This window comes from Heptranchias perlo, chromosome 33 (genome assembly GCF_035084215.1).
Source record: "Heptranchias perlo isolate sHepPer1 chromosome 33, sHepPer1.hap1, whole genome shotgun sequence".
NCBI classification, from domain to species: Eukaryota; Metazoa; Chordata; class Chondrichthyes; order Hexanchiformes; family Hexanchidae; genus Heptranchias; species Heptranchias perlo.
In genome coordinates this window covers 22749988-22768038 of record NC_090357.1, presented here as the reverse complement: position 1 = coordinate 22768038, position 18051 = coordinate 22749988, and the positions used below count along the sequence as shown (strand labels likewise).

The window sequence follows — 18051 nt, the reverse complement described above, 5'->3', positions numbered from 1 at the left end:
GAAATGGTGGACATGTTGAACAATTACTTTGCGTCAGTATTTACAGTAGAAAAAGAGGATAGCATGCCAGAAATCCCAAGAAAACTAATATTGAATTGGGGACAGGGACTCAATTAAAATTAACATAAGTGAAACAACAGTAACGAAGAAAATAATAGCACTAAAGAGTGACAAATTCCCAGGACCAGATGGTTTCCATCCCAGGGTTTTAAAGGAAGTAGGTGAGCACATTGTAGATGCCCTAACTATAATCTTTCAAAGTTCTCTAGATTCAGGAACTGTCCCTCTAGATTGGAAAATTGCACATGTCACTCCGCTTTTTAAGAAAGTAGAGAAAGGGAAACCAGGGAATTACAGACCAGTTAGCCTAACATGTGTTGTGAGGAAAATGCTGGAGTCTATAATTAAGGATAGGGTGACTGAACACCTCGAGAATTTCGAGTTAATACGAGAGAGCCAGCATGGATTTGTGAAAGGTAGGTCGTGCCTGACAAACCTGATTGAATTTTTTGAAGAGGTGACTAAAGTAATGGACAGGGGAATGTCAATGGATGTTATTTATATGAACTTCCAGAAGGCATTTGATAAAGTCCCACATAAGAGACTGTTAGCTAAGATAGAAGCCCATGGAATCGGGGGAAAAGTACGGACTTGGTTAGGAAGTTGGCTGAGCGAAAGGCAACAGAAAGAAGAGATAATGGGTAGGTACTCACATTGGCAGGATGTGACTAGTGGAGTCCCGCAGGGATCTGTCTTGGAGTTTTAATTATTCACAATATTTATTAACGACTTATATGAAGGCATAGAAAGACTCATATCTAAGTTTGCCAATGACACAAAGATTGGTGGCATTGTAAGCAGTGTAGATGAAAACATAAAATTACAAAGCGATATTGATAGATTAGGTGAATGGGCAAAACTGTGGCAAATGGAATTCAATGTAGGCAAATGTGAGGTCATCCACTTTGGATCAAAAAAGGATAGAACAGGATACTTTCTCAATGGTAAAAAGTTAAAAACAGTGGATGTCCAAAGGGACTTAGGGGTTCAGGTACATAGATCATTGAACAGGTGCCGAAAATAATCAATAAGGCTAATGGAATGCTAGCCTTTATATCTAGAGGACTAGAGTACAAGGGGGCAGAAGTTATGCTACAGCTATACAAAATCCTGATTAGACCGCACCTGGAGTACTGTGAGCAGTTCTGGGCACTGCACCTTCGGAAGGACATATTTGCCTTGGAGGGAGTGCAGTGTAGGTTTACTAGAATGATACCCAGACTTCAAGGGTTAAGTTACGAGGAGAGATTACACAAATTGGGGTTGTATTCTCTGGAGTTTCGAAGGTTAAGGGGTGATCTGATCGAAATTTATAAGATATTAAGGGGAACAGATAGGGTGGATAGAGAGAAATTATTTCCGCTGGTTGGGGATTCTAGGAGTAGGGGGCACAATCTAAAAATTAGAGCCAGACCTTTCAGGAGCGAGTCTACAAATGATCAGATTTACTGAATTTAATTTCACAACTTGCCATGCTGGGATCTGAACTCAACGTCTTTGGGTTGCCAGTTAGTTTGACAGTCATGGGTTAAAAGGAGTGTTTTATACTTATATTTAAATGATCCACTGCCTCTTTATATTTCATGAAGAATGAGTAAAACTGGTTAGTTGTTACAGAGCAGGCAGTTACAGAAAGTAACAGGGGATATTTGGGTTTAGGAAATATGTTAAATGTTAGTGCTGAGTTCCTTTGTGGTGTCCTATTCCATAAACTCTACATTTCACTTGACGGATTTACAGGCATTAGAGAGAGCCTTGGCTCAATTCAAAGCCAAGGCCCCGAGGATATGTAACAATGATTTTAACTCAGCGTGTAATTCAGTCCCTGGAAGATCAGAGTTGCGGCCTCGAGCAGTTATTAATCATATTGCGATCATAGCCTGGATGTAAAAATCTTCGGGTAGTTATACAAAATTAACAGCTTCCTGGGAGTGACTGGGAACAGTGATGCAGTCAAGAAATGTCGACGAGGTTTCAATGGTTTATAACCATGGGACAGTTAAAGTTTTGTTACAGCTGTAGAGCTCCCTGGGTTGCTTAGGGTAAATACACTGTGTTGTATTAATGCATACAGATAACTAAGGTCCCAAATGCAATCCCAGACTGTGTAGCTAGGCCATCTCAATGCTGTAACTGACTTCAACATTCTGATGATATGGGAGGGAAGGGAGAAAATCAGCCAGGATTCCTGCTCCTGACTGCTGTGCAGCAGCTCCCCATTGGACCTGTGTTTGAGTGGACATTTAGTGGGGAGAGGACCAATCTTAGTTGTTTTGCCCCTACTATTGACGGGCTCACTCTCTAGGTTTCCACTAGGGGGAGCTACTGGATGTTTGTTCCCTCCTATTATCCTAATTGCATAATGTAAACATCAGAGTGGACAAAACCCTGGGGTTAATCTGCCCTGTGTGGCTACTGGAGTTTTAACAAATCACTATTTCTATCAGTTAAGTGCGCAACTGGATTGAAGCGGTTCTCAGACACAGTGCCGTGGTCGAGTGTTTGTGAAGCAGAAACAAAGAGAGCAGTGAGTAGAAAAGAAGCAGCTGGCTATATTGTGAATAGGAGACATGATTACGTTGCGGGCAAAACTGTACCTCAGGACCTTCAGGAGAGAAGAGAGAGAAGATTCCACTCCCTGGTATCTGTGTATCTGTTACATTGTGATGCTGTTAAATGGATGAGAGTCTGTACTCCATATCAGACAACCTATTGATACCTGGCTGTGCCATAGCTGACCTGGGAGAGCCTGTTCAATGCTGACCCTAGTGACCAGCCTTAGTGACCAACCCTAGTGACTAACCTTAATGACCAATCCTAGTGACTAAAAGTAAAGTGACGATGATGACAACCAGCATAAATTTTCCAATGAATTTAAATGTAAATGTAAAGAAACACCATAGAGAACAGATTTTTCATATTCCTAACTTCCTGTGTACTCAAGTTCCTGGGGTAAATATCGGTGAGTGTAGAAGTCACGCACAGCATGGTGAATTCACCATCTTTAGCGAACCAGGCTGCCTGTTGCAATGTGTGTCGACTCATGGCACAAACAACAGATGGGAGAAAGTCAGAAAAACATTTTTGTCATCAAAATACCAACACACAGAAAGCTGGTCAGAAACAAAAGGTTCAGGTTGGCAGAACTGTGCTGTTCGTTCCTGCTCTTCAACCACCAGAGGGAGCCTCTTTCGAATTTTACAAAAGTGTGTCGTTGATGAAGAGAGCTGGGCTTGCAATATTGTCACACATGCCTGAAAGTATGAAAGCAAAAAGAAAGATATTTCTGGCCTTGGATCATTGTTCTGCTTAACGATCCTCAGATAATAGAACCACGTGTTATAAAGAACCCGTGTCCTTTTTTTAATTAATTCATGGGATGTGGGTGTCGCTGGCGAGGCCGGCATTTATTGCCCATCCCTAATTGCCCTTGAGAAGGCGGTGGTGAGCCGCCATTTTGAACTGCTGCAGTCCGTGTGGTGAAGGTTCTCCCACAGTGCTGTTAGGTAGGGAGTTCTGGGATTTTGACCCAGCAACGATGAAGGAATGGCGATATATTTCCAAGTCGGGATGGTGTGTGACTTGGAGGGGAACGTGCAGGTGGTGGTGCTCCCATGTGCCTGCTGCCCTTGTCCTTCTAGGTGGTAGAGGTCACGGGTTTGGGAGGTGCTGTTGAAGAAGCCTTGGCGAGTTGCTGCAGTGCATCCTGTGGATGGTACACACTGCAGCCACAGTGCGCTGGTGGTGAAGGGAGTGAAGGTGGAGATGGTCATTGCCTGGCACTTGTCTGGCACAAATGTTAATTGCCACTTATCAGTCCAAGCCTGGATGTTGTCCAGGTCTTGCTGCATGTGGGCACGGACTGCTTCATTATCTGCGAATGGAACTGAACACTGAGCAATCATCAGCGAACAGCCCCACTTCCGACCTTATGATGGAGGGAAGGTCATTGACGAAGCAGCTGAAGATGGTTGGGCCTAGGACACTGTCTTGTGGAATTCCTGCAGCAATGTCCCGGGGCTGAGATGATTGGCCTTCAACAATCACTACCATCTTCCTTTGTGCTAGGTATGACTCCAGCCACTGGAGAGTTTTCCCCCTGATTCCCATTGACTTCAATTTTACTAGGGCTCCTTGGTGCCACACTCGGTCAAATGCTGCCTTGATGTCAAGAGCAGTCACTCTCACCTCACCTCTGGAATTCAGCTCTTTTGTCCAAGTAAGGCTGTAATGAGGTCTGGAGCCGAGTGAGCCTGGCAGAACCCAAACTGTTGAGCAGGTGAGTAAGTGCTGCTTGATAGCACTGTTGATGACACATTCCATCACTTTGCTGATGGGGTGGTAATTGGCCAGAGTGGAGTTGTCCTGCTTTTTGTGGGCAGGCCATACCTAGGCAATTTTCCACTTTGTCAGCTAGATGCCAGTGTTGTAGCTGTACTGGAACAGCTTGGCTAGAGGCGGGGCTGGTTCTGGAGCACAAGTCTTCAGTACTACAGCCGGGATGTTGTCGGGGCCCATAGCCTTTGCTGTATCTAGTGCACTCAGCCGTTTCTTGATATCACGTGGATTGAATCAAATTGGCTGAAGACTGGCTTCTGTGATGGTGGGGATCTCGAATGGAGGCCGAGATGGATCATCCACTTGGCATTTCTAGCTGAAGATGGTTGCAAACGCTTCAGTCTTGTCTTTTGCACTCATGTGCTGGACTCTGCCATCATTGAGGATGGGGATGTTTACGGAGCCTCTTCCTCCCATTGATTGTTTAATTGTCCACCACCATTCACGGCTGGATGTGACAGGACTGTGGAGTTTTGATCTGATACATTGGTTGTGGAATCGCTTAGCTCTATCTATAGCACACTGCTTCCGCTGGTTAGCATGCATGTAGTCCTGTGTTGTAGCTTCACCAGGTTGGCATCTCATTTTTAGGTACACCTGGTGCTGCTCCTGGCATGCTCTTTCTGCACTCCTCATTGACCCAGGGTTGATCCCCTGGCTTAATGGTAATGGTAGAGTGAGGGATATGCCAGGCCATGCGGTTGCAGATTGTGGTGGAATACAATTCTGGTGCTGCCTCACAGATGCCCAGTTTTGAGCTGCTAGATCTGTTCTGAATCTATTCCATTTAGCACGCTGGTAGTGTCACACAACGTGTCCTCAGTGTGAAGACGGGACTTTATCTCCGCAAGGACTGTGCGGTGGTCACTCCTACCAACACTGTCATGGACAGATGCATCTGCAACAGGTAGATTGGTGAGGACGAGGCCAAGTAGGTTTTTCTATCACTGTTGGTTCTCTCACCACCTGCTGCAGGCCCAGTCTGGTAGCTATGTCCTTCATGACTCAGCCAGCTCGGTCAGTAGTGGTGCTGCCAGAGCCACTCTTGATGATGGACATTGAAGTCCTGCACCCAGCGTACATTCTGTGTCCATACTACCTCCTCAGGAGGAGTACTGATTCATCAGCTGAGGGAGGGCAGTAGGTGGCAATCAACAGGAGGTTCCTGGCCCATGTTTGACCTGATGCCATGAGACTTCATGGGGTCTGGAGTCAATGTTGATGACTCCCAGGGCCACTCCTTCCTGACTGTATATCACCGGTGGGTCTGTCCTGCCGGTGGGACAGGACATAGCCAGGGATGGTGATGGAGGAGTCTGGAACGTTAGCTGAAAGGTATGATTCTGTGAGTATGGCTATGTCAGGCTGCTGCTTGACTAGTCTGTGAGAAAGCTCTCCCAATTTTGGCCCAAGTCCCCAGATGTTAGTGAGGGGGTCTTTGCGGGGTTGACTGGGCTTGGTTTGCCTTTGTCTTGTCCAGTGTTCCATTCGGTTTTATTCATACTTTGTAACTGAATGGCTTGCTAGGTCACTTTGCTGTAGGTCTGGACTCACATATAGGCCAGACCAGGTTTCCTTCCCTAAAGGGCATTAGTGAACCAGATGGGTTTTTTTCATGTTCACCATTACTGATACTAGCTTCTTTATTTTAATTAACTGAATTTAAATTCCCCAGTTGCCCTAGTGGAATTTGAACTCATATCGCTGGATTATTAGCCCAGGCCTCTAGTTAGTAGTCCAGTAACATAACCACTATGTTACCATATCCCACTGCCCACATGTTAACCCAAACCTGAACCTATGGATTCAGCAGGGAAAATTTTAGTTGATTGTCCATTCTGTGTAGCTTTAAGCTCCAGACAGTTTCTCTGTGCAGACTGAGGCCTCCATTTCTGGGAAGGAGGAGAGAGAAAGAGTGTATTCAACAGCCCAGTATCATTAGTTACTCAGGGGAGGGAAGCCACGAAAACTTATTGGTGGGCTCTAAACCAAAGAAACGTTTGAAAACTATGGAATAGAAGCAACGATGGTCTCAGTATACGCACACAAAGGCACCTGACTGATAATATCAGCAGGGGGCAAGAGAAAATAGAGACAAGTGCATCCTAGGGAGAAAGGGGAAGTGAACCTCTTAAAGAGGGGATAAGAGAGGGAGAAAGACTTTGGAAAGGGAAGAATGGAAAGGGAACGAGACCCTCTTGAGGAGCAGATGAGAAAGGGGAGAGAGGCTCTCTCGAGGTGGGATAGGAGAGGGAGAGACACCCTTTTGACAGGTCAAAAGAAAGGGACGGTGACTATCTTGTGGACAATTTTACAACACCAAGTTATAGTCCAGCAATTTTATTTTAAATTCACAAGCTTTCGGAGGCTTCCCCCTTCGTCAGGTGAACGATGTGAAAATTTTCACATCGTTCACCTGACGAAGGGGGAAGCCTCCGAAAGCTTGTGAATTTAAAATAAAATTGCTGGACTATAACTTGGTGTTGTAAAATTGTTTACAATTGTCAACCCCAGTCCATCACCGGCATCTCCATATCTTGTGGAGGACATGGGAGGGGGGAGACCTTCTTGAAGGGAGAAGGGATTGGAAAGTGCTGAGGAATGTAACACTTTCACTTTTAGCATCCAGTGTTTGGGGGCGGGGGAGAGATAGTGGGAGAAGATAGAGAAAGGAGAGAGACCATATTATTTGAACATAGAATGGGAAAGTAACACTGAATAGCAAGTATTGCCCATAGATGTACCTTCCTCCATAACACCATAACACCATTCTTCAGAAGCTAAATAGGATACTTTATAGAAGGTGAAATGTTTTACCTTCTATTAGGTAATCCTAAACTCAGCTCATCCATTAACACTGTAATTAGTAAAATTATTTACCCAGTTAAGTGTTGAAAGACTGTTTCGATTAATATCACTACTATTTACTAAGATTAATCACGCCTTATAAATAGTAGCTGTAGCAGGTTAAACCTTAACCAGATTGTTAGTTTATTGGTTGGCAATGATAAATAATATTTTAAAATGTTGGAAATTATTTCAACTCTAGTTTTCTATGAAAATATAATTCCTTAAAGTGCTTAACCGAGAGTCTCCATGTTTAGAGATTGGTGAACGAGTAACTGACGGCTCCATTGTTTCCATTCTGTTTGATTTCTGTGTCAGACAGATGAAAACATTTAGTGAATTGTTTGCTCAGGGCCTGGGAGAGATAACGTCCCTTATCACGACACAATTCACTTTCGTTCCTTTACCCCATTTGACTGTGAAAGGGAGAGGTCTGTGAGCAGGTCTACACCGATCAAGCTGTCGCTCAAAATGTTGTGGAAACTCATTCGGATCTTCCTATCGGTCCTTTTCACTTCGTATTTCGGTGAGTAAGTCGTTTTCAGTAATTCATGGTCAGAATAATGTAGTTTATAACAACAAGGTCACAGTGATGTTGACAGTAGAACTGAACTGTAGGGTCACAAACCTCTCTTCCATGTTGTTCAGTCACAGCCTCACAGCCTCATCATTCATCACCAATCTTGCAATGTGGGGGGGGGGTTATATTTTCCTCTGGGCTCTGTAACCAGTGACAAAGAAAAACATTCTAAAAGAACTTTAGAAACAATGCAAAAGAAATCTCGCTGTGTTTATGGTGTCACACCTGAGAATCATTATTGGTGGCAGGTAATGTAGTGATCACAAGCACCTGATGTTTGGCCATAGGAAAGAATGAAATAGGTGTTTCTGCTGGCTATTATAGAGTTACCTGGGTGGGAAGGTTTTTTGACTCCATTTTATTCAGATGGCGCTTTCATGAATTTGCTGTGGGTTGGATTTTTTTTGAGGGCGAAAAGTTAACTGTGTGGCAGCAGTAAGTTTTTTTAAATTGGGCTGGTCACGAGATTACAAGGGGTTTGGATGAAGAAGGACCTTTGGCCCATTTGATCTCGTTCCACCAGAAATACCAATCCACCCATCTCTCCATTACAGCTTCCAGCTATTTCTTAAAAGAATCCAATGTTGATGAATGCGTGGCTGGAGGGTTGGTGCAGGAGGGAGGGATTTAGATTCCTGAGGAATTGGGACCGATTCTGGGAAAGATGGGACCTGTACAAGCCGGATGGGTTACACCTCAACATATCCGGGACTAATATCCTTGCAGGGGGGTTTGCCACTGCTGTTGGGGATGGTTTAAACTAGAGTGGCAGGGGGATGGGAACCTGAGCGGGGAGTCAGAAGAAAGTAAAGTTGAGAGCAGCAAGAGAGAGGAGGACCCAAGGGAAATTTACAATACAAATAGTACAAATAGTTGTTCAAGAACAAATGAAAGGGAAAAGCATAAAGCAGCAGAAAGAAAGTGTACTTTAGGCACTATAGATAAAGTGAAAACTAGAAGGTGTAAAGCGATTAACCCAGCATCAAAGCTGAAGGTCAGGCTAGGGTGTGTGGCCCAACTAAGAGTTCTACATGCAAATGCACAGAGTATAAGGAATAAATTAAATGAACTACAGGTACAAATTCAAATTGGAGGGTATGACATGATAGCTATTACTGAGACATGGCTGCAGGATGGTCAGGATTGGGAATTAAAATACCAGGTTATAAGGTCTACAGGAGAGATAGGGAAAATGGAAGAGGGGGAGGAGTAGCCTTAGTGATTAGAGATGAAATCACTTCAATGATAAAGGAGGATATAACGAGGAGGCAAGCAGCCAACAGAGACCTTATGGGTTGAATTGAGAAACAGGAAAGGATCTAAGACTATAGTGGGAGTTGTATATAACACCCCTGGCAGCAGCTCTGAAGTGCTAGAATTTATAAATGCTGAGATTAGACAAGAGTGTAACAAAGTCATAGTGGTCTTAATGGGGGACTTTAACCTTCACATAGATTGGGAAAAGCAGGCTAGCAACTGTCAGAAAGGTAGTGAATTTCTTGAGTGTGTCCGGGATAGTTTTCTACAGCAGTATGTCCTAGGGGCAACAAGGGAGCAAGCCATACCAGATTTAGTAATGAGTAATGAACCAGATTTAGTTAACAGCTTAATTGTGTGTGAACATCTATCCAATAGTGATCATAACATGATCGAGTTCAAGGTAGTGTTTGAAAGGGAAAAAAGTGAATCAGCTGCTAAGATTCTAGACTTGGGCAAGGCCGACTTCAATGGGATGAGACAGAGACTGTCCACAGTAAACTGGGCAAATCTGTTAATGGGTAAAACGACTTATGATCAGTGGGAAATGTTTAAAGAAACATTTAACGTGATAAAGAATCGGTTTATACCCCTGAGGCGCAAAAACTCTACTTGCCAAAAAAAATAGCCATGGACAACTAAAGAGGTAAGGGACAGTATAAGACATAAGGAAAGGACATACAAAAAGGCAAAAAATGGCACAGATCCTGGTGAAAGGGAAACATACAAAGATCAACAAAGGGTCACAAAACAGATAGTAAGAGCTGCAAAAAGAGAGTATGAAAAGAAACTTGCAAGGGATATCAAAACCAATACGAAGAACTTTTATAGTTATATTAGGAAAAAGAGGGTGGTCAGGAGCAGTGTTGGCCCCTTAAAAACTGAAAGTGGGGATATTGTCATTGACAATGGGGAAATGGCGGACATGTTGAACGATTACTTTGCGTCAGTATTTACAGTAGAAAAAGAGGATAGCATGCCTGAAATCCCAAGAAAATTAATATTGAATTGGGGACAGGGACTCAATAAAATTAACATAAGTAAAACAACAGTAATGAAGAAAATAATAGCACTAAAGAGTGACCAATCCCCAGGACCAGATGGTTTCCATCCCAGGATTTTAAAGGAAGTAGGTGAGCATATTGCAGATGCCCTAACTATAATCTTTCAAAGTTCTCTGGTATCAGGAACAGTCCCTCTAGATTGGAAAATTGCACACGTCACTCCGCTTTTTAAGAAAGGAGAGAGAGGGAAACCAGGGAATTACAGACCAGTTAGCCTAACATCTGTTGTGGGGAAAATGCTGGAGTCTATAATTAAGGATAGGGTGACTGAACACCTCGAGAATTTTCAGTTAATCAGAGAGAACCAGCATGGATTTGTGAAAGGTAGGTCGTGCCTGACAAACCTGATTGAATTTTTTGAAGAAATGACTAAAGTAGTGGACAGGGTAATGTCAATGGATGTTATTTATATGGACTTCTAGAAGGCATTTGATAAAGTCCCACATAAGAGACTGTTAGCTAAGATAGAAGCCCATGGAATCGAGGGAAAAGTATGGACTTGGTTAGGAAGTTGGCTGAGCGAAAGGCGACAGAGAATAGGGATAATGGGTAAGTATTCATATTGGCAGGATGTGACTAGTGGAGTCCCGCAGGGATCTGTCTTGGGACCTCAATTATTCACAATATTTATTAACGACTTATATGAAGGCATAGAAAGTCTCATATCTAGGTTTGCCGATGACACAAAGATTGGTGGCATTGTAAGCAGTGTAGATGAAAACATAAAATTACAAAGCGATATTGATAGATTAGGTGAATGGGCAAAACTGTGGCAAATGGAATTCAATGTAGGCAGATGTGAGGTCATCCACTTTGGATCAAAAAAGGATAGAACAGGGTACTTTCTAAATGGTAAAAAGTTAAAAACAGTGGATGTCCAAAGGGACTTAGGGGTTCAGGTACATAGATCATTGAACAGGTGCAGAAAATAACCAAAAGTCCAATGGAATGCTGGCCTTTATATCTGGAGGACTAGAGTAGAAGGGGGCAGAAGTTATGCTGCAGCTATACAAAACCCTGTTAGACCGCACCTGGAGTACTGTGAGCAGTTCTGGGCACTGCACCTTCGGAAGGACATATTTGCCTTGGAGGGAGTGCAGCATAGGTTTACTAGAATGATACCCAGACTTCAAGGGTTAAGTTACGAGGAGAGATTACACAAATTGTGGTTGTATTCTCTAGAGTTTCGAAGGTTAAGGGGTGATCTGATCAAAGTTTATAAGATATTAAGGGGAACGGATAGGGTGGATAGAGAGAAACTATTTCCGCTGGTTGGGGATTCTAGGAGTAGGGGGCACAGTCTAAAAATTAGAGCCAGACCTTTCAGGAGTGAGTTTAGAAAACATTTCTACACACAAAGGGTGGTAGGAGTTTGGAACTCTCTTCCACAAACGGCAATTGATGCTAGCTCAATTGCTAAATTTAAATCTGAGATAGGTAGCTTTTTGGCAACCAAAGGTATTAAGGGATATAGGCCAAAGGCAGGTATATGGAGTTAGATCACAGATCAGCCATGATCTTATCAAATGGCGGAGCGGGCTCGAGGGGCTGAATGGCCTACTCCTGTTCCTATGTTCCTATGTTCCTGTAATGTTCTGATCTCATCTGCTCTTTTTGGTAACGTGTCCTAGCTGTTGATTACCCTTTGTGTACAGAATGAATTCCAGATGTCTGCCCTAAATTTGCTCTTCACTACCCTGAATCTCTCTTGCCTTGCTGCACTGGCATATCTGAAAGTGTTGTTCTGGTTTTACTTTCTCCATCCTGTTCGGAATGGATAAGACCCCCTGCCCCACCCCCAGTCATTGCTTTTTGAGACTGATGTTATGAGAGAGTTGCTATGGTTACAGGTGGCCATTGCTGATGGTGAGAACAGCTGCTCCAATGTTTAGTTATAAATTTCTGGCAGGTTCTAGTTGATTTATCACCTCTTATATTCCATATTTCATATGTGTGAGACAAAGAGCATATATCACATATATTTTGCTCGCGTGGAGAGTAAACGCCGACATGGATTAGTTGGGCTGAATGGTCTGTTTCTGTGTTGTAACTTTTATTGTGGCTTAAAATCAACATTACACTGATATGTCATATATGTTAATTAGTTATATCTTTCTTTTAACGAAGTGACTATTGACAATGTAGTCAACCTGCATCAGCGATGACTTCACAATGACTATTGATACCATGCAATTTAGGTTTAGGGTTGGGACATAAGAACAGGAGTGGGCTATTTAGCCTGTTCCACCATTCAATGAGATCATGGCTGATCTGTGACGTAACTCCATATGCTCACCTTAGCCCCATATCCCTTAATACCTTTAGTTAACAACAATCTATCAATCTCAGATTTAAAATTAATAATTAAGCTAGCATCAACTGTGTTAGTGGTTAGGGTGTTGGGGTTCGGATTCGGGTTAGAGATTGCAATTGACAGTTTGCTATTGGAAGAAACCGCTATTGACACTACCATTGTCATTAGACGTGTCCTTCTTTTAAATATTATTATTGTTTAACTCTCTTATTGGCTCAGTTGGTATGTGCACGGCCTCATCGTCAGTGACCAGGAAGAACCCAGGTTCAATTGCCAGCCTGCACGGTAGTAGGACACTACAATTGGCCTGAATGCCCCTAACCTAAGGAGAGAAGTAGTCAGGGTTCCAATTCTGATCATCGTTCCCTGATGGAAAGTGCTGGCGTGGGGACACCAACTGTGATGGCGCTATCAGTCAAATAGTTTGAACATGTGCCTTGGTGTAGTAGCAGGAACGGACAAAACACCTCGGGGATCATTGGACCTGCATTTGTTGGCCCCTCATAAACTCCTCACCCCAATTTGCAGTGCATTTGGAACCTCAACCTCACTACCTTGTATATTGCCCTTTAAATGCTTGGAGCAACCAGGAATACTGGCGGTAGGGATTGGCAGGAAATAACACACAAATTCTAAAATAGAGGACTACCCAGCCAGACCGACTGATGCCTGGAGCAAACTTCAACAAAACAGAAATTTAGGGGGTGAAATTCCTCGGAGCTTCTCCGTAACTTCGGTTGATGTTCGACAGAAACCCCGTTTATGCCTGTTACGCCAAAGTTGCGAGAGAAACACTGAAGAAATTCACCTCCTTAGTTTTTTTTCTGCAACAGAACAGCCATTACGAAGGCTACTTGAGCAGACCTGTTCCTGGGATTGTTCTTTTGCTCAGATTTTATGGGTGAGGCCCATTCTGTTGCCGGGGGTCAGGTGGGGATGGGGGGGTGATTTAACACGTTATTTAAATATTGAAATGGGACTATGTATGCTGGTAGCACAGCCTCACTCTTTGCTTCCAAACTGCTCATTGAGTAAACTGGGTGCCTCCTTGAATTGGTTGCACAAAGTTGGGTGCCCGAATTTCTCGCTGTCAGCCAGTCTGTGCAGCACCAGGCCAAGGTCTCGCTGTGGGTGACACACAGGAGGGTGGGGACAGTGTCGCTGGAACTGTAATCTAAGAATAAATCAGCATCTCTAGGAAAAGAGGGGAGAAAATCGGATGACAAAATAAAAATGATTGCTTAAATAATTGTGTCACTTTGTGTTCTGTACAAGACGTTCACAGGGGAAGAAAGTCTAGTGTGATGTTATTGTACAAATGTCTGTTCAGATCTACAGTGAGTTCAAATGATCAGTGATTGTCCCTGGTATTCTGCTAATCTGTACACTCACTAGCCCTACTGTATATCAGGGTTGCTTGCATGTTCAAACACATGACCATCACCCAAATAATTGCACTCAAGAAGCCCTTAATTTCTCACTCTCTCACAATAACATTCAGGAAGCTATTCATTGTATTCCTTTTGTTTTCAACCTCCACCTTCTCTCCTATAAGTGGTGCCTTATGATAGGTTCCAGGAGAGACGGTGAAGCAGATCAACAACACCCCACTCTAAAAGCACCTTCAGGTGTGAGCAGAAATGGTATCGGCAGGTTGTTTCTCTGTGGACAGCATTACAGTCAAGCGCGATCCTCTCTTCACTCAATGCGTTTGCGCTTTCCTTAGAGTACCAGCCTGGCCTTGGAACCTTAAAGCCCGATCCTGGCCAGCCTACACTAAAGCTAATTTGCCTATATAACAACAGTTCCTGCGCTTCAAAAGTAGTTCATTAGATATGAAGTGTTTGTCCTTGACAATGCGATGAGGCACAAATTCAATCTCTCATTCATCGCCCCTACTCCCTCCCATTCTGAGATCGGCTAATTCAACACATCTCAGGGATCAAATCTGGGACTTTGGCCTGTGTGCCTCAGTAGTACACTGAGTTATCAGTGGAACACGATGCCATTAAATATTTACCTCAGCACAGAAGAGCGTGACTAACTAGAATACTGAGGGATGGAAATGTCTCTGCTTAACCAGAACTGCTATAAATAGTGCAGAATTTTGCCTGGCATAATTGGGGCACATCCTGCTGTCAAGAGCTGAGTCTGCTCCTTTCATCACTAAGTTGGCAGTGCCTTTCAGTCAGCGTGCAGCAGCACGAATTTAACCAAAGGGAGCCATGATCTAAAAATACTGACTCTGTAAACCAATTCCAGTGTGAATCTGACTGTGTCGAGTCAGTGAAAGTAACACTTTGTATCTCACTAATATCCTGCTGTGGTGTTGAGTTGAGTACAGTACAGGCTATACTACCGCATGTGGCTGGCTTCTCGATGTAATGATGGTTCTTATTCCCATTCTCCCAATTTTCTCCCTTCTTCGCCTGAAAGTAGTGACTCATACTGGGGGACATGGGCAGGGGTTGCCCTCCGATACCTGCCTCAGTGATCCTTCTTCGAGGGTGAGTCTGGACAGTAAATACTGACAGGCTATTTTGTAAACAATTTTACAACACCAAGTTATAGTCCAGCAATTTTATTTTAAATTCACAAGCTTTCGGAGCCTCCGAAAGCTTGTGAATTTAAAATAAAATTGCTGGACTATAACTTGGTGTTGTAAAATTGTTTACAATTGTCAACCCCAGTCCATCACCGGCATCTCCACATCAAGGCTATTTTGTGTGTGAGGAGAGGTGAGGGGAATCATAGTTGCAACCAATCCTGAGCTCATGTTCACTTGCCAGCAGGCTTCACAGGGCAGTGATCAGGATTGGGAATAAGGGCTGATTTTTTTGTAGCCCATGGATGTTGTGACCAAATATAATAGCCCATTTCTGCATAACTCAACAGGGACAAAGGCATCCTCCTGAACTGTATCACTCAGCTCGGCACTGGGCAACAAAAGCTGCTTTTATAATGCTTTATCCAGAGAGTGGTTAGAATGTGGAACTCACTATCACAAGGAATAGTTGAGGCGACTAACATTGATGCATTTAAGGGGAAGCTAGATAAACACACGAGGGAGAAAGGAATAAAAGGATATGTTGATGGGGTTAGATGAAGAAGGGTGGGAGGTGGCTCGTGTGGAGCATAAACACCCGCATGGACCTTCTTGGGTCCAATGGCTTGTGTCTGTGCTGTACATTCTATGAAATGCATAGCATCCGTGTTAGTGCTGCTGGTGAGACCCTTGTTAGTGCTGCTGGTGAGACCCGTGTTAGTGCTGCTGGTGAGACCCTTGTTAGTGCTGCTGGTGAGACCCGTGTTAGTGCTGCTGGTGAGACCCTTGTTAGTGCTGCTGGTGAGACCCTTGTTAGTGCTGCTGGTGAGACCCTTGTTAGTGCTGCTGGTAAGACCCTTGTTAGTGCTGCTGGTAAGACCCTTGTTAGTGCTGCTGGTGAGACCCGTGTTAGTGCTGCTGGTAAGACCCTTGTTAGTGCTGCTGGTAAGACCCTTGTTAGTGCTGCTGGTGAGACCCGTGTTAGTGCTGCTGGTGAGACCCTTGTTAGTGCTGCTGGTAAGACCCTTGTTAGTGCTGCTGGTGAGACCCGTGTTAGTGCTGCTGGTAAGACCCTTGTTAGTGCTGCTGGTGAGACCCTTGTTAGTTCTGCTGGTCAGACCCGTGTTAGTGCTGCTGGTCAGACCCGTGTTAGTGCTGCTGGTCAGACCCGTGTTAGTGCTGCTGGTCAGACCCGTGTTAGTGCTGCTGGTCAGACCCGTGTTAGTGCTGCTGGTCAGACCCGTGTTAATGCTGCTGGTCAGACCCGTGTTAGTGCTGGTGCTTTGCAACATGCAGTTATCATGAAACTTTTGAGTTGCAGATGGAGTTTAATTTACCCACTGCGCCATTGGGAGAATGAACTACATTTAGAGGAAATATCACTTCTTGTGAAATCCGTTCCGGGTTTCTAAAACTTCCCGAGGCTTCAGTGCTTGCGAACTGTGAAAGGGGAAAGGAACAAATGTGACTGAATGACAAAGCCATCTCTGGGGAGATTATGTTTGAAGTAAGTCACATATAGCACGGTTCTGCTGCACTACATAAACAGGCCATTATTTACACACTTATCAGCTAGGTGAGCTCACACGGTTACTCATGAAGGTTGTTTGAAATGGCTGAAGGGATGTGAACTCACAGTACAACCGGACAGCAATGAGTGAATGACACACAGAACATTGGATGCCTGAGAGTGATTGTGTAATGTAGCTGAAATGGATTGGACAATGCTACAATCTGTGAGTCAAATTCATCATCGCCTGAACCCAAAGATTGAAGTCCCAATAGGTCATACTTCTCAATGGAATCTGTGAGATCTACAGGTGTTGCTGTTGGGATATGGGCCCATTTTTATTACTATTAATTCTTGGCAATTAATTTCTCCATATTTCACTGCCATTTATACATTACAGATGGATTGCACACTACAGTGCAGCTAAGGCCAGATCCCAAAAGTTGGACAAATAATAGTAAGATCTGCATGAAGCCCTGGAGCACGATATAGTTATATGGAAGTATCTCCCTCAGTATATGTACGATATTGTCAAGTTCTGTCCTGACACACAAAGCTATGGGAATTAGTTGACCTGTTCCACAGTGTGTCAGAGGGAAATGAGAGGTTACAGTAGAAGCACAGAGGCAAGTATTGTTTTTAAAAAAGGCTAGGCTGTGATGGTATAAAGGACACCCATAAATTTTACACAGGACAGTCATGCAGCAAAATATCACTTATACCATTGCAGGCCACTGGACTCATTTAAGAAACAGTTGTTGGGGGGGGGTAGAATTTTAACCTAACCCACCTGGTGTCAAACTTACTGGATCAGATCGGCGGCCTGTTTTACAAGACGCCCAATTTTACTTTCGGGCGGCGGTTAAAATGGGCGGTCGATCTGATCGCGTCAGTTTGCCATCAGGCTGGTTTGGTTAAAATTAGTTCCTCCCCCCACCCCCGGATATAATAATGAGCTGACATCAGGGCTAGTATTCTGCAAAGTTGAGATCAAGGAGAAGGCCCACCACCACCTTCTCAGGACAACTAGGGATGGGCAATAAATGGGGCCTTGCCAGCATCATGCATGTCACCAGAAGAAATAAAAATAATTTACTAAAGGGTCGATTTATCTAAACCTATCTTGTGATCTTGTGATGAATTGCAAATCCAGGATATAAAAACCTGGTGAAAATGTAACTGATGCACTGCACTCCACGCCCTCCAATCAAATAAATTTTAAAAGAAGATTTTTTTAATCCATTTTCCCACGAGCTGTGGGCCACTTCATATGTTGTGAAGTGAGTGATTAGAATGTGGAACTTGCTACAACATGGAGTGGTTGAGGCGATTAGCGTAAATGCATTTAATGGGAAACTAGGTAAGTGCACGAAGGAGAAAGGAATAGAGGGATATACTGATAGGGTGAGATGAAGTAGGGTAGGAGGAATCTCGAGTGGAGCATAAACACTGACATAGACCAGTTGGGCCGAATAGCCTGTTTCTGTGCTTTAAATTCTATATAATTCTGTGTCGTTGATAGGCGACACTTCACTG

The 18051-nt window shown here is 43.8% G+C and overlaps 1 protein-coding gene across 1 annotated transcript in view; it reads left to right on the top strand.

The window, feature by feature from the left end:
* Positions 1-7471: 7471 nt before the first annotated feature.
* Positions 7472-18051, top strand: part of LOC137301517 (V-set and immunoglobulin domain-containing protein 2-like) — a 34588-nt gene continuing 24008 nt past the window's right edge. Inside the window, exon 1 of the mRNA XM_067971047.1 lies at positions 7472-7771. Within this exon, the coding sequence (XP_067827148.1) occupies positions 7717-7771 (55 nt within the window). The 5' untranslated portion in view covers positions 7472-7716. The remainder of the gene's footprint in view (positions 7772-18051) is intronic.